The 17342-nt window shown below is 45.8% G+C and overlaps 1 protein-coding gene and 1 long non-coding RNA gene across 2 annotated transcripts in view; both read left to right on the plus strand.

The window, feature by feature from the left end:
* Positions 1 to 1514: 1514 nt before the first annotated feature.
* CNN3 (calponin 3) overlaps positions 1515 to 17342 on the plus strand; it is a 30457-nt gene continuing 14629 nt past the window's right edge. Inside the window, exon 1 of the mRNA XM_055585060.1 lies at positions 1515 to 1829. Coding sequence (XP_055441035.1) covers positions 1773 to 1829 — 57 coding nt within the window. The 5' untranslated portion in view covers positions 1515 to 1772. The remainder of the gene's footprint in view (positions 1830 to 17342) is intronic.
* LOC129655100 (uncharacterized) lies at positions 4966 to 11472 on the plus strand. The gene is made up of 2 exons (XR_008715771.1): positions 4966 to 5595; positions 10469 to 11472. It is a non-coding gene; the product is annotated as an uncharacterized LOC129655100 (long non-coding RNA).

Genomic DNA, 17342 nt, shown 5'->3' on the forward strand with positions numbered 1-17342 from the left:
CTGGGTCAACTGTGTCATTTCTGTGTGGGACGACTGACCTAATTATCATTCCTACCTCCTGACTAAATTAGCAAATCACATATAAATCACTCACTTTCCTCCCTTCCTCCCTACTAGTCTCCTGCACCTTCTACCCTCCCTCCACCAAATCAGTCAAAAGCCCTTGAAAAGCTAATAGCACTTTTGTGCATTTTCTTTCAAAGTTGCCCTGTTCATTTCTGTTCCAAGCGGGCTCAACTACGGGAAAAAGTTTGACTCCTCTCAAGCAGTTTGCCACACCTGGTTCCATGATCTGTTCTGGCACAGTAACTGGTGTTTGCTAAACAGAACTCTTACACTAGACTGTCAGGGATAGAAACATATCCTAAGCGTGCACGAGAAAGTTCTGGCAAGAGGCAAAGCTTCAGAGGCCTGCAGACCTGGGTCAGTACACTTCGGTCTCTGAGTTTTGGCTTTCTCACCCCTAAAATGGATGTGATGTCTACCTACGGGGTTGCTTGAGAGGAGTAAATGAGAACGTGTTTGGGAGGTGTCTAGAACGGTGCCAGGCACTGATGAATGAGGAGAGTTCTGTTCCCTTCCTCCTCTCTATCAAGTTATTTGAGATCTGAGGGAAAGAAAGTGATGCGTTGGAAGCGGGACTATGAAAGGATGGAGGACCTTCTGGCCTAAAGGATACAAATTTACTTAGCTGTACACAAAAGATCTGGCTCAAAGAAGCCTACGGATGAGAGAGAGAGAGAGAGAGAGAGAGAGAGAGAGAGAGAGAGAGAGAGAGAGAGAGAGAGAGAGAAATAGAACAGTCACCTGGGTTTTTGGATTAGCTGAACCCCGGATAAAAGATGCTTGTAAAAAGGAGTTGGTGCGAATCCAGAAAATTACTTAAAACGCCCAGGCTCTGCCATGGCACATTCCCCACTTTTTTCCGTACAGCACACCCAGAGTAAGCTCGAATTTGGCCCGAAGCCTTGACTGTTCCCAGGACGGCAGCAGTGGAGAGGTCAGACCAACAGGTGTGGGAAGCTGCAGGGTTACGGAGGAAGAAGCAGGTGTCGGAGGAGGGGGCCCCCCTTTCTCGGGCACAGGGGCTCCAAGGCTGCCCCCCGCATCGAATGGAGGGGTCCTGCCCGCCACCTGCGCGCGCGGGGTCTGCAGCCAGGGAGGAGGCAGAAGGAGGCGGTGGATCAGCCACGGGTCAACCCTGGTGGGCTTCCCTCCCCTTTGCTGGCCGCAAGCGGATGCCTGGAAGTTGACGCGAACTCCGGGCCTCTGCGAAGCCCCCGGGAGCCAGGGCGACTCCCATTGCTGGGCGGGCCTCCGCCGGCGCTGCCTGCTCCGCCGAGCCTGGGGGAGGGACCGCTTCGACCCTGCAAGGCGTGAGGGCGGGGACCGGGGCCAGAGACCCGCGCCGGGAGGGAGCGCTGCGCCCGCCGCCCTTCAATTGGCCGCGCCGCCCCCTCTCCAGAGACGCGGGAGGCGGCGGCCCTCCATTGGTCGGGCTAGTCGGCCAATCCCTGAAAGTCCGGGGGAGGCGGTGGGGGGTAGTTCGTGCGGGACTCCGGAGCCGAGCGGGAGCGTCTGGGGGACCTCGTCCGACCGAGTAGCCGAGGCATCGCCCGCGTCCCGCCGCCGCGTCCCGGGGACTCCTGCGCCGCCCAGGAGAGCGAGCTCCGAGCATCTTGTAGTGCGGCCACTCTTCGGGGCCAGGAGCGGGGAAACCGAGTGCAAGAAACCCCCGGACCCGAACTCAGCCTCTTCCCGCGGCGCGAATCATGACCCACTTTAACAAGGGCCCTTCCTATGGGCTCTCGGCCGAGGTCAAGAACAAGGTACGCCTGGATTCGGGTGGGGCGGGACCCTGGGGCCAGAGGTGGGATGCAGGGCGCCGCCCCGGGACCCTGAGACCCGGGTGGCTGGGGCCGCGCTTCTCCCCGCGCGCCTTTGCTGGCGGGCTTCGCGGATAGTAGATGTCGGGGCGGGGAAGGGGGTGCGCGACAGTTTCTGCGCGTCCCCGTCCTGTCCCCGGCTGCAAGCGCAGGCTCCCGGGCGCTCAGCTGGCTTTGTTCCAGCGCCGCGGGCCGAGGCTAGGGACGGGCGGTGGGTTCCCAGGCTCTTGGAATCCCTCAGCGCCGTCCCTTGGTTCCAGGAGCGGGTCCGCGGCGGCAGGACGCACCCCTCCGGCAAGGGGGCGCTCCTGCCTGGTCATTCGCCCTTAGGTGGGGCCCGTCGGCACGGCTGGGGACCCAGCGAGCAGCCTCCGCCATCCACCCCTGCCCGGGCCCCTGGCAGACCCTGGACCTTCACCCACTCTAGCCCCCGGGCGGAATTCAAAGCCGCGAGTAAAGTTAGGCGGTTAGTGGGCAAACTGGGTCCCCATTGTTCCTCGCCTCTTGCCGGGTGGGAGACCGCTAAGCGGCCTCAGGCAAGGGCCCTAGGACCACCGGAAGGACGGGAGCCGGCCAGAACCCTTCCTGGTTTTCGAATCCCGGTGCCAGTTGCTGCTGCTTTTGCGGCAAGAGGAAACAAAGCCTGAGCGCGCCGCTTCGGGAATATCTGCTGTAGACTTGAGCTTTTTTTTTTTTTTTCCTTAAAAGAAAACAAAACCAAAACACTGAAGTTTGTAGTACGTTAGACTTTAACGGTATCAAGGAAATCTTCGTGCGTTGCTTTTGTTCAGGGTTTATTTGCCGAGGTGGACTGTAGTTTGGAGTGATTGGGCTTTGGTAACCCTCGGTTTTGCCACTTTGCCCAGCATAAGAATGCGTTGAGTTTATCTTTGGGACTTTCGGTCTGGGAAAGAGATGAGAGGCGTCCCCCTCCCCAAACCCTCTCCTTCCTTCCTCCCTCCCTGCATTCCAAGCCCATGACATCAGGGGTTTCTGGGGGGAGAGAACAGCCAATCCGCGCGGAACTGCGCACAGAACGCTCATTGTCTCCTTTCTGCTGTTCTGGCCAAAGCGCCACAAAGGAGGGCTGCTGTGGTTTAATTCCCATTAACCTCCCGGGAGCCAAAGCATGTCAGGATTGCCCCCGAACCGTCCTAACCTCTGGTAGAATTCACCGGCATTGTCAGAACTGTAACATCCCAGCGTTGGGGGTGTAGGAAGTGTGGAGGGAATTACCCAGGGACTATGAAGCGCATCCTTGTCACACCCCAAGGGAGAATTGTGGCTCTGCTCAATCCCTCATATAGTCTCCACATCATATTATTAATTCAGTTGTTACTAAATTCTAAACAATTTTTGAAGCAAGCAGTTGATTTTAGTTTGTGTATCTAAAATTGAAATCTAGATCTTTTACCTTGTCAAGTGTGTTGCCTATATTAGAAAGCGGTTTCCTGAACACTGTTTTGAAGAACAGAAAAGTGAGTGGTTTGTGAGTACAAACCCCACCAATTGAAAACCCCTAGACTATTGTGCTGTTCTTTCCAAGGTTTGCAAGTGGACCTTTAGGAATCCTTTCAGTGGAATCAGCGTGTCCAATCTGCTGGATGTAATAGCCTGGCCTGGCTTTGTGCACGTTAATTTTAATTTGCCCTTGAGATACTTGTATGGCAAACCTTAAGTCTCTACCTTTTCCGTTGTAAATGAGGTACTGACCTTGGCAGTCCTTCAAGTGACTGACTTTTCTTGGCTGTTAATATCATCTTTTTGCTGATTAATGAAGCAACTTCTGCCCCTTTCCTACTTATTATTGAGTAGACTGAAGGAAGTGCATAGACTGAGGCTAGATCATTAATAACTGTAATTATTATACATTTTTAAAAATAGTAAAACCTCAGCTTTCAGGATCTTTGGAAAGTTGGTTTTCACTTTTGGTTTGTATAACTGTGGGTTTATCCCTTTAAGCATCAAACCAACCTTTAATAACCCCTTTCATTTATATGGTTCTTTCAGACTGTATCCTTTCATAGGAAGTCTTTTGATCTCCATAGCAGAGCAGCCCTCTGAGATGGAGAGGATTCCTGGGATTATCCAACATCATTTACAGATCAGGATGCTGAAGCTCAGAGAGGTGTGATTTGCTCAAGATCACAGGAGAAAGTTGGAATATTCTAAGAATTTTAACTCGAAGAGTGATGTCTTAGTTCAGTGCAGTACTTAAGGCTGTTCTGTTACCAGTCACTATTGTCTATCCCCCTCCCCGCTATTTTTGCTGTCCACCTGTCACTTCCTGGCATCATGATTATTCATTTAATGCTGTTTTAATTGGGCTTGGAAATCAAATATCCCTGTTTGCTAATTCTTGGTATGAGATAATGCATTTCAGCTGAGGGCTCAGAACCACCTGATGAGTGGGTCTGTGGAACTTGAACTTTGACACTGCTTTATTTGGATAGCTTTTGATTTCTTCTTGCTTTTTCTTTATGTATTGCATAACATAACTTGCTTTTTCTCTATGATAGGTTGCTTAAATGTCAGTTTTGGTGGTTTTTTTTTTCTTTAAAACCTCATTTAACTATGTGGGGAGTGGGAGTGTGGTATGGACCTTGGAGTGAGGCAGATGTGGGTTCTAATCCCCCCCTGCCACTTACCTGCCTTGAATGATGTTGGGCAAGTTATTTGACATTTCTGTCCTAGTTTCCTAATTGGTAAATGGGGGAGTAATAGTTACCACCTCTAAACTCTGTGTTACTGAGATGTGTCTGGCTTGTAGTAAGTACTCAATGAGTATGTTGTGGATATTAATTCTTATAATAGAAAATAAGCATTGGTATTATATTTCTTAGACTTGTATGTCACTGCCTCTTTAAATATTCCATTTTATTTTAAAAAGCCTTTAGTCTATTTATATTTGAGCTGCGAAAGCAGTTCATCAATGAATTGAGGAAGCCTTTGATCTTAGATAGGATGGGGGAGCCTGGTGGGCTGCTGTCTATGGGGTCGCACAGAGTCAGACACGACTGAAGCGACTTAGCAGCAGCAGCAGCTTTAATTAATAAAATTTCAAGGGAAAATCAGTCAATTTAAGATACTTGTTTGAGAAGATAATACATGGCAGAATATACACATTTTTTTTTTTGTTTTTAATTGGCTAAAAGATGTTTGAAAATAGCCTAAAAAAAGTAGAATCCTTTAGCCTGCAGTATACAGTCTCTCTCTAATAACAAGAAAAGGATTATAACTTGCAGTCTACAAAGACTATAATGTAGTAGAAGGTCCAGGAAAACATAGAAGCTGCTGTAGATAGTTCAGTGAGAGATGGAAACATAAAGTAGAAAGGTCTTACATGGATCATACAAGTTGAGCCAGGCCCTTGACTGCATCTGAGGGACCAGAGGTAAATACCCCTGTGCCTTATGAACCATGGAAACATGACAGGCCCCAAAGGGAAGCACAGCGTTTCCGACACTTGGTTCTGATGTTGGAGTCAGGGTGCATGCATGCATGCTCAGTCGTGTCCAACTCTGACCCCCATAGACGGTAGCCTGCCAGGCTACTCTGTCCATGGGATTTCCCAGGCAAGAATACTGGAGTGTTGCCATTTCCTCCTCCAGGGGATCTTCCCGACCCAGGGATTGAACGTTGCTTGGTCTCCAGCAGCTCCTTCACTGGCAGGCGGATTCTTGACCACCACGCCACCTGGGAATCCAGGGTACTTTCTTGTAAAGCTGAGGATTTAGTGAAGTATGCCCTCACCAGTCTTAGAGCAAGTGCTGCAGGGGGCACTTACAGTTCCCAGGGAAGGGGAGGAGTTAGCTGTGGGGGAGGAGTTAGCTGTGGGGCAGGAGTTAGCTGTGGGGCAGGAGTTAGCTGTGGGGCAGGAGTGAGTGGAGATGCAGTGATCTTACCTGGGCATGTTTTTGGGGAGGGGTCTAATTGAGATATTAAGAAGAATGGAATTGGAATGTACATTCTCACAGTTTCTGCTCCCAAGGAATGTCTGATTTGAGCAAAGTAGCTTCTCACACAGTCTTTTTGGTTTCAAGATGGTATCCCTCAACAGACAAAAACCACTTTGGACGATTTACTACTAAAATTCTAAGTCTTTAAAAAGTAAATTAAGCAATCATAGAGTAATAATTAAATATCAGTTCAGTTCAGTCGCTCAGTCGTGTCCGACTCTTTGCAACCCAATCGCAGCACACCAGGCCTCCCTGTCCATCACCAACTCCCGGAGTCCACCCAAATTCATGTCCATCAAGTCGGTGATGGCATCCAGCCATCTATCCTCTGTCGTCCCCTTCTCCTCTTGCCCCCAATCCCTCCCAGCATCAGGATCTTTTCCAATGAGTCAGCTTTTTGCATCAGGTGGCCAAAGTATTGGAGTTTCAGCTTCAGCATCAGTCCTTCCAATGAACACCCAGGACTGATCTCCTTTAGGATGGACTGGTTGGATCTCCTTGCAGTCCAAGGGACTCTCAAGAGTCTTCTCCAACACCACAGTTTAAAAGAATCAGTTCTTCAGCACTCAGCTTTCTTCACAGTCCAACTCTCACATCCATACATGACCACTGGAAAAACCATAGCCTTGACTAGATGGACCTTTGTTGGCAAAGTAATGTCTCTGCTTTTGAATATGCTATCTAGGTTGGTCATAACTTTCCTTCCCAGGAGTAAGCATCTTTTAATTTTATGGCTGCAGTCACCATCTGCAGTGATTTTGGAGCCCCCCAAAATAAAGTCTGACACTGTTTCCCCATCTATTTCCCATGAAGTGATGGGACTAGATGCCATGATCTTAGTTTTCTGAATGTTGAGTTTAAGCCAACTTTTTCACTCTCCTCTTTCACTTTCATCAAGAGGCTTTTTAGTTCCTGTTCACTTTCTGCCATAAGGATGGTGTCATCTGTATAACTGAGGTTATTGATATTTCTCCCAGCAATCTTGATTCCAGCTTGTGCTTCTTCCAGCCCAGCATTTCTCATGATGTACTTTGCATATAAGTTAAATAAGCAGGGTGACAATATACAGCCTTGACGTACTCCTTTTCCTATTTGGAACCAGTCTGCTGTTCCACGTCCAGTTAAATATTATTACCAAGTGTCCCACTGAGACCCTGCCAGCCTGCCAGCCCAGTGCCATGTGGACAAGCCGTTTGCTCCACCGATCAGAGTGACCCCAGGGTGATAGTGGACTCCTGCTGTAAATTGTGCTGTAAGGTGGTCTGCCTCATTTTGCTGCTAGAGAATCCTGATAAAAATGTATGGATAGGTTTAGCTTTAGCTTTTTTTTGACTTTACAGTTCAGTAATAGCTTTTTAATTTAGAACTTTTTGTTTATTATCTCTTTATACCAGCAGTAGGATCTTTGTCTTATTCACTGGTGAGATATCTCAAAAATCTATCTTTTAGAATACAACTTGGCACATAAATGGATGCCCAATAAGTATTTATTGATTTAACGAATTTATTCGTCAGGAATAGATTTTACTGTCTCTAGAAACTGGAAAGTAGCAGTATTTGAGAAGTCTATGTAAAGAAATTCTGTGGTACAAGTGTGAAGTTTTTGAAGGACGTGGAGATTTTTATAGTTCATTTGTCTTCAGTTTGTTTTCATTGTTAATACTACACTGAAAATTTATCACTGAGATAATTCCTTCTTGTTGAAGTTCTTTCTTAGGCTCCAAGGTTAGGGAGGAACAGTAGAGATCCCCTCTGCAAGACTCTGTCGGGTCATCTCCCAAAAGGCCTCCTGTGAAGTGGCCCTTAAGCCCACCTGGATATGTGCCAGTCCTGGTAGGGGTGTACCATTGCAATTTGCCTGCTTTGGGGGTTTGTTTTCCTGTCTTGACCAAAACAATTAAAGGAAAAACAGTTTGCTGAATTGAGAAGAGGTACCTACTACCCATTTAAATTGGTGGTTGGTGGTTTAGTTGCTAAGTCGTGTCTGACTCTTGCAACCCCATGGACTGTAGCCTGCTAGGTGTCTCTGTCCATGGGATTCTTCAGACAAGAATACTGGAGTGGGTTGCCATTTCCTTCTCCAGGGGATCTTCCCAACCCAAGGATCAAACCCAGGTCTCCTGCATTGCAGGCAGATTCTTTACTGATTGAGCTACGAGGGAAACCCAAAGAAAACACAGTTTGATGAACTGAGAAGAGGTACCTGTTACCCATTTAAAGTACTCAGACTTGTTTACTCTGGAATATTAATGAGGATCATTATCAAACTCACTATCCTATGATCTATAGCTTTTTACATTCTTTTCTTTGTGGAAATAGTGCTATTTGTCTACCTCTGTCCTTTAAAATTCCCAAAGTGAGCCTGACAGTGAAGACCTTGCTGCAACCATCATCAAGAGTCAGATCCTCTATTTCTGTAGGCGTTTTCCCTTTCCAGGTGGGATTATGAGATCAGTAATTGTCTTCTTTTCACTGAACAATGTATTAGGGACCGCAGTTAATATTATATATTACATTAAAAAAAAAAAAGCACAGTTGGGTGGTTTTGGTTTTTCAGCCAGTCATGGCCATTATATCCAAGAGAGAGGGGAAATGCTTATTTCTCATCTCAATATGACTAGGTCATGGGAAGGAGCTTGTTAGAATTTTTTTGCAGGTTTGATTTTCTTCTAGGCATCCTTCTATAGCGTGTCCTATGTGCCTTGGCTTTCCTGAACTCTGAGCTCTAGCCATGTGGGCTCTTAACTGTTACTCATATGTACTTGTGCTCAGGTTTTTGTTAAGGGGTTTTTGAGCCTGCAATTGATTCACGCTGTTTGTGGGGCCTGAAGCTTATACAATTTAGAGTTCATCAGTACGAAAAAAAAAAAAAAAAAAAAGTATTTTGCACATTTTATGAAAACATGACCATGGGAATCTTTGTGAACTTGAAGTTGTCAGGTGGGTCCCCTCTAAGTTCTTCTCCATGAGAAAGTAGAACCTGGTGGCCCTGGAGGCTCTGACTGGCTCCTAATCTTGGTTCTGCCTCTTACCCTGTGACTTTGGGCAAATAACCTCTCAGTGTCTCATCTGTAAAGTGTGGGTATGCTAGTACCTATCTGTAGTGTTTGGGGTAAAATAAGCAAGATAATCTATGTAACATGTTTCAAATAATACCTAGAACCCAAAGTACACATTATGTACATGTTAGCAATTGTTCCATTTTGCTCTGCTGGTTAGATTAAGTCCTATGTTCTCCCCAGCTTCTTTTACCTTCTGGATTTTGAGATTATCTCGAGAACTCGAACATTCATGCACTAATCTGTGCTGCTTTTACCTTCTAGATTTTGAGATTACCTTGAGCACTTGAACATTCATCACCAGTCTGTGTCTGAATGAGGCTTCTGGCAGACAGGGAGCTACAGAGCCAAGCAGTACCTCCCTATTTCTAACTCAGGACTGTGCTCTGCTCCCTGAGTCCTGGTTCACGCCTTCTCCCCTGGCAGCCTGTAGTGGAGTCCTGCAGTAAACCCTGGGCTGTCTCTGTTCACACTGCCCTCAGGGCCGTGGGCTTCTGTGTAGAGCTAGAGGCCTCGCTTTCTGGGTGTATCAGTACTTTGCTTTTTCTTCCTAAGAAATCGATTTCTGTTAGACAAGATACACCTTTCATTTCTGGATTTCAGACAGGGTGGGTGTTCCTCCGCAGTGGACTGCTAAACATATTTATCTTCAGTCCTAAATGGTTTTAGGAAGGCTCTCCCTAGACCTGTGTGAAGCAAGTCCATGAGGAGAAAAGACTTAATTCCTAGCTTCCCCCAGGTCTATAGGGAGGGAACCTCTTCGTCTTCCTTCCTCCCAGGACCAGGAAGCTTCAGGGTGTGAGTGTGAGGCAGGCATATCCGCCCTGGGAAGGTCAGGAATTAGGGATTTGAGTATAAAGAAAGGAGGCCTTCTGGGCAAGTCATAGTCAAGCATTTATGGCCCTTTCCTCTCTTTGCCCACACGTCTTCCAGGGGATCCCGGCTGCTGAGTGGCTAGGCACACTGCTATGATATCATTGTTGTTTCTTCTTTCCTCTTCTCAGATGTTTGCACACTAATCTTTCATCATTATCTTAAGCCTCTCTGCCTGCCTAGTGCTGCAGAAGGCTCCTCAATTGGATGGGGAGAGTGCTTTATGATTGCAGTTTTCCCTCCCTCCTTTTGTTTCACGTGGGAGGAAATAGAGAAAATAATCAATACCATGTGTAGTGAGTCTCTCATAACTCCAACATGTGATTCTACTTTGGAAGCAAAAATAGCAACAGCAATCATACTTCTAATTGAGTATAGAAACTCTACTTATGTGAAATAGCACATTTTGAGCTTGTTGGAGTCCTTGGCCCTTAGGAGCTGAGCTGGAACCTTAGGGCTGCTCTTCAGAGTGCTCCCACAGCCAGATCTCTTCCCCTGAATGGACATGCATTCGTCTCTGTCTTTCCCTTTCTTCAGAGGCCTAGATGTGGATAAAACCCCCTCCCCCAACCTCACTTCGGACACACACACGCACGCACGCACGCACGCACGGGCTTTGCCTGCCAGGTTTTGTTCCTAAATTTCTTCCTCTCTGGGCTTTGTTTTTTTCATTTTCTGTTTCTCCTTTCAGTGACAACTCTGCTGTTGACACCCTTTCCAGCATTTTCTAAAACATGCATGTGGAAGGAAGCTACTTTTTATAGGGGCCAGTGGAAGAACTGAAATGTTTTCAGTCTGAGGCATCTCTGCCAAATCTCTCATGAACTTTTGAACCACGCTGGCAACACCCTTCGAGACTGCAGATTCCGGGGCTGGTTTGAATCGAAGCCGCAGCAAGTTCACGGTGCACCGATCTGCCGCAGTGACGGTGCTGGCTGTTGTTGCCTTCTCACATCTCCCTGGGTTGTTGTTGTTGCCTTCTCACAGCTCCCTGGGTTGGAACGACTTTTTAAGCCACAGAGTCTAAGCCACCACCCTGTTCTCGGTTCTTAATCCTTTGTCTGCAGGCCGCAGAGTTGCCTGTGCTAGCTTAGAGAGTTCCTGTCTCAGCTTAGTTAGAAGGGTGGGAGTAGGAGAACATTCAGGGATGGAAAAGACTCAGACTTTGGAGCCACACGTGGTCCAAATGAATCCCTGCCAAGCCCGTGACCTTGGCCAAGTCATCGCTGCGTGAATACGATGCATCTACCTTGGGATGCCATCTTCTTTGCCTATGAGAAACTCTTTTCTTTTTTGATCCTTATTTTATGAATGAAATATTTGTCAGGAAGAATGCAAACAGTACCAAAATATGAAAGTAAAAAAGCGAAAGTATTCTGTATCTCTTACCTCCACCCAACTGCTTGTACAACTTTAAATATCATTTGGACATTTTAGAAATTGAATTATAGTCTATTGTGTGGACTTCAATTATGTATTTATTCATTACTTCCCTACTGGTGGATATTTCCTTAAAAAGGCACTTGTGTGGAAAAGTGTGTAACTTCTGATCCAACATTTAAATGTGCTTATGGATATTGCCAACTTGCTGCCTAAAAAAACAGTTGACTAGTTCCCATTAATGGTTCAAAAAAGAAGGGAGATCTCCTCTTGATGTTAAAAACAAACAAAACTATCAGAGCAACCTTGTTGAAATTCAAGTCTCTTGCTTTAGTTCTTTATTTTCAAGTCTTAAGTCAGTGACATTTGTGGTCCCTACTCCATCTGTCACCTCCACCAGACTCAAGTAGGAGTTGGCAATGAGATGAGGCTAAAGAATGGAGTGAGGGCATCTCTTTTTATAAATTATTTGACTGTAATTTTTTAAAAAAAATAGCTCAGTTGGCATCAAAATGATAACCTTATCAAAATAGCTATCAAAGAGTAGCTGGACAGGGGTCGCCAGCAAAATGTAGATAGAAAGTGAGGGGTTAACATTTATTGGGTTCTTAAGATTTATGTAAATGAAGTCATTGATTCTTCTCAGCACCTTCTGATGTGAGTGTTATTAATGATCTCTGATTTACAGGTGAGGAAATGGGCATGGCAGAGATGGGATTCTAAATAGAGCATTCAGTTTCCGGGGCGCATGCTCCTAACCATTTTAATTTGAGGTCAGAACTCAGGGCAAATTGGCATCTCTCAGGGGAGGAGAAGAAGGCAGACCAGAGAGGGAAGCTCCAGATCTTTTAACAAGAAGCCAGAAGGAAGAGAGGTGGGAGGGGGCCCCAGGAGTGCTGCAGAGAGGCCCGGAAAAGGAAACAGGCCACTGGACTTGGCCACGGAGAGATCACTGGTGAGCTTTTAAGAGATCATTTTCAGTAGAGCAAATTTCTGATGGGAGTAGAGTGGAGTTTAGGAATAAGTACTAAGTGAGGAAATGGAGAGGATTGTCTTGATATAGAAGAGAAATAAGACCATGTTTGAGGCTGGCAGCAGGTTCAACTGAAGATGCGCTTGTTTCATTGCGCTTCCCCATTGATGGACTAGATAAAGGCCAGGGCTCAATACACATGGTGGGTGGGAGCAAAGCAGCACAGAGAAGAAGCTTTGCCATGAAAAACTGGGAAGGTATTGGGTTGGCCAAAAAGTTCTTTCAGATTTTCCTGAATGAACTTTTCAGCCAACCCGATAAAAAGGATGAGGACCAGAGAAACAGAACCGAGGTGGATAAGACATCCCTTTTTCTGTTGCGAGTGCTGTGTTGCTCTTCTCACAGACCCCCTGATATCTGGTGGCATACACAGCAGAAGCAGGAGAAGAGGGTCCAGGCCAAGGCCTACATGTGGAAAACACTGTTGATTCAGCCGCTTCTCTGCTCAGTCCTCCTGGAGCCCCCTTTGCAGCCTGGGCACTGCTCTCTCTTCATTCCCTTCCTTGGCCCTTGATTGGAAAGGATGCGAAGTTGGGCTGATTTTGTTATTTGTGCCTGGGTGACCTGTAAGCTTCATGACACAGCATCCAGGATACCTTGGTGTTGGGTGCAGCCGTCTGATGGAGGCTTCGGTGCTTCCAGAGAAACTCACTTTCTCCCTCCCTTTCTGTGCTCTCAGATTATTACAATCAGGTACAATGTGAAGTTAGTTTTTACTGTTGAGATGTGAGAGTGCCCTCATGGAAAATTCCTTCCCTCTAGTTTTCATGGGGGAAAAAAAGGCAGTGATAGCTTGCACAGACAATACATCTTAAGACTCTCAAGACATATCTCTAGCCAGCATCTGTACTACATGTAAACTAAGATGTGTCAATCCTGTTCTGCGCTGATTGTATAAAGCCATCTCTCCAATGGGCAGACTATCATAGTAAGCAGAAAGGGACCCCCAGGAGGAGCTCTCCTTAGAGCTAATGAGATGGTGGGATCTGTTTCTCCTTGGTCTACTTTCCACTGTTGTCCATCAGAAGCTCAGAGTAGGGGCAGTGTGTGTGTTCTGACTCTGCCAGGATAGGCAGCTGGGAACGCTTGGGTGTGCATGGTCAGTGGTCTGGAAGTGGAGAGGGCTTCCAAGCTGGGGAGGGACGAGTTTACAGTTGACATTTGGGATGTGAGGGTGGATTTCTTGCCTTCTGCCTCAGGTCATAATGGACTCCGAGACTTATCCTATGAAGCAAACTTGCCAATGAATAGACATTCTCAAGCTACAAAAAGACTACTGCCATGATACTCCTTGTAATTACAGAAAAAGAAAGGAATCATCTTCAGTGCTGTTCACATGCCCGACTCAGATTATTTAAGAGGCTTCTTGGGTAGCACAGTGGTAGAGAATCTGCCTGCCAATGCAGGAGATGTAGGTTCAATCTCTGGGTCCGTGAGATCCCCTGGAGTAGGAAATGGCAACCCTATCCAGTATTCTTGCCTGGAAAATTCCATAGACAGAGGAGCCTGGCGGGCTACAGTCCATGGGGTTGCAAAGAGTCGGACACAACTGAGTGGCTGAGTACGTGCGTATGCACACACACACACAGAGTCCTATGAGGAGACAAGTGCCTGAAAATCTTGCTTGGTCTCTGAGTTGTGTCCTTGCCACCTGTGCTGTATTGGTGCCCGTCTCCTCCCCTCCTGTGTGCCTCTAGTCGGCTCCCCAGGATTTCTGTGCTTAATCCAGGGTCTGTGTGGTGTTCAGAGTAAATCACTCCCTCTTCTATATGACGTCCATCTACATAGTTAGACGGTACTAGTCTGTTTCGTGGGCCCCCAGAGACCCTTCTAGGTCAAACGTAGCGGCTCCCAGCTGACTGGTCTCATGATAGGCTATATGCAGTTTTCCTAATCTTTTCCCCACCCAGTTTGCTTCTTCTAGAAACTGATCCCAGTTTGTCAATGTCTTCTTTTAGAGTGTGGCACACAGAACTGACTACCAGGGCACAGTGGGATTATTAAGTAACTCTTTTGTTTGACTACAAAGCACTAACTCATTCTGTTTTGATCAATGTCATCACCTGATGAGGTGGTTTGAAGGAAGATTACAATCCATGCTTTGGCAGGTTGATTTTTTTCAGTCTCTAAAGTAGGGGTGATGATAATTGCCTAAGGCTTTATAGTTCACATACTCCTCTCACATTTGTTTCATTTAAATAATCCTTTCCTTGATTTACCTCCTGAAGCTGCTTTCATCAAATAAGATGAACAATAGTGTGTATTTTATAAATAATTGTAGACCTCTGCAGACCAAAATAGCATTCACTTTTCTTAGGATCACTGAGTAAGCATTACTAGTTAGTTCTAGAATTTTGGGGCAGGATTTACATATATCTTAAATAATTTGTTTATTAAGTTAGGATCTTTCAGAATTCAAACGATTTTTTTTTTTAACTATTCCTGATTTATGTTTTGTAAGTTTAATAAGTGTGTCTAATAGTTTCAAATCATTAATTACCAAAACAGAAGACCAGAGATCTCACTCTTAGCCTCTGGGTGCCCATCCCTGGGAGCCCCCCCACCCTGCCTTGACGTAGATCAGCACAGTGGGCACGTTTGTTGCTTCTGACCTGGCCCTACTTCTAGGGTTACAAAACTGGGCTTCAGGAGTGCCATAGACATAAGGGACTTTTATCAGAAAGTAAAACAGATATGTCCCTAGCGATCCATCTAAGATGACTAGATTGTAGATCAAGGAGATGTGATGCCCATAAGAGCCAGCCATTCAAATGCAGATGCCTTTTGGTAACTAGAGAGATTTTTTAATCTGTGGCATTTCCCTAGTCTGGTAATACTCTTAGTGAATAAAAAGCCAATTTGCTGAGTATCCACTATGGGCAGGCACAGGCTGTAAGGGTGGCAGATGAGTGAAGCCTGTTCTGCCGTCAAGAATACACAGGCAGGTGTTCTTAAATGTGCCTTGCATGCCTACACTGGCTCCTGGTGGCAACTGTCCTGCCCCCTAAGTGCCAACACACCTTTTCTGGAGTCCACTCAAGCGTGACAGCCAGGCTCTTCAGCCTGTCAAGGAGAGGTGAGAGTGGGGAGGAGTGGGCTCCTCTCTAGGTTCCTATTAACTGTTTGCCAAGATTTCTTACACAGGAAGCTATTCAGTATGCACATCTTTACTCATCATTATTTTTGAGTCTGGATTTTTCTGGGAATCCAGCCTCTATGATTACTTCCTCCTTGTCTTAAGTTTTAACTTTCTAAATCTACTTTTTAACTGTGTATATTCTAAATTCTGTAGTCTGATGGTCATTTTCTGGATAGAGAAGACAAAGTTGACATTCTGTTGTTTCTGCATTTTCCTGCCATTCCTTAGTTATACTGTTTGCTTTAGGCCCTAGATCAGGTCTTCTTATTTTAAAATCTCTAATTTTTTGTTAATTTCACAGTATTCATATGTTGAGTCATAGTATTTTTGTATTTGTTTGACTGTACATATTTGGAGGGGAAATTTTGTGCTGGCGCCATACGTTGCTACCTTGATCTGAAGATTCAGCTGTACCTCTCAGAGATGGGCCCACATTTAAAACGCCCTTAGATGTTGCTCTGGTTTACCCCAGGCAGATGTGGATTTCCATAGCTGGGGAATATATAGTCATTTCCTGTAAATATTTAGTAACTTCAGGCCATAGGATGAGTCTCAGATTCTGTAGTGAACTTGAGGAAGTTGCAGTCTACCTTGATAATCAGTGTAAAGTGATTTTCTCTAGAATTCCTACCCCCTACTCTCCATAAGATATAAACCTGCCTTTAATTTAAGTAAAAAAAAAACTTCTTTTCCCGTTTAAAAAAAGTATGTTAAAAGTACAGTTGAGCCCCTGATCCCATGCTTCTCTCTTCCCTGGAGAAGCTGTTGTCTTGCACTTGGTATTTATCATTCCCACAGGAGCCAATTTTAATCCAGTGTTTAAAGTTGAGGATAGTAGACTGAACATTTGTACTAGCTACTTCTTTTTTTTTTTTCCTTCAATTTTATACTTTTTATTATTTATTCGAGAAATTAAAAAAAAATTTTATATAACTTTTAAAGGCTATGTTCCATTTATAATTGTTACAGAATCTTGGCTATATTCCCTATGTTGTACAATACATGCTTGAGCCTACTGTACAACCAACAGTTTGCACCTGCCACTGCCCCATCCCTAAACTCCTAAATTGCTCCCCCCAAGGTGTTAACTACTAGTTTTGTTCTCTGTGTTTATGAGTCTGCTTCTTTTCTGACAAACCCACTTAAAAAAATACTTTATCCCTTTTCACCAGCAGTAATCTGAAAAGAATGAGAATTTGGAATGCAAAGACAAGGCAGGAAGAAGAGTGGAGGGGTGTGGTGATGGGAATGGACAGGAGCTATGGGCAGTGTGTGGGATGAGCCTGTCTGCAGTGGCATGTTCTTTTTGAATTGTGGACGGTAAAGAGAACAGGTTAGTGTGGGATTTGGTTCATACAGGTCTGTACTCAAGCTTGAAACCGGAAGGAAGGGGGCAGGGCACACCTTTAAAAGAATGACGTAGCCCAAGGATACTACATAAACTGACTAGAACCAAATGGAGTTGACTTCCACTAGATCTTGAGCCTTAGGGTGTGTTCATTGTAACACATCAGCAAGCTAGATGATACACCCACAGGTGCCACGACTTAAAGGCCTGCAGTCCGGCAATAAAGGTCAAAAAGTGGCAGTGGCCTGATTCCTGGAAATCCCCACCCCTTCCCCAAAATAGCTAGAATACTCTTTCCACTCATTCAGTTCAGTTCAGTTCAGTCGCTCCGACTCAGTCATGTCCGACTCTTTTCGACCCCGTGAATTGCAGCACGCCAGGCCTCCCTGTCCATCACCAACTCCCGGAGTTCACCCAAACTCATGTCCATCGAGTCGGTGATGCCATCCAGCCATCTCATCCTCTGTCGTCCCCTTCTCCTCCTGCCCCCAATCCCTCCCAGCATCAGAGTCTTTTCCAATGAGTCAGCTCTTCGCACGAGGTGGCCAAAATATTGGAGTTTCAGCTTTAGCATCAGTCCTTCTAAACAACACCCAGCACTGATCTCCTTTAGAATGGACTGGTTGGATCTCCTTGCAGACCAAGGGACTCTCAAGAGTCTTCTC

This window comes from Bubalus kerabau, chromosome 6 (assembly GCF_029407905.1).
Source record: "Bubalus kerabau isolate K-KA32 ecotype Philippines breed swamp buffalo chromosome 6, PCC_UOA_SB_1v2, whole genome shotgun sequence".
In the NCBI taxonomy this organism is placed as follows: Eukaryota; Metazoa; Chordata; class Mammalia; order Artiodactyla; family Bovidae; genus Bubalus; species Bubalus kerabau.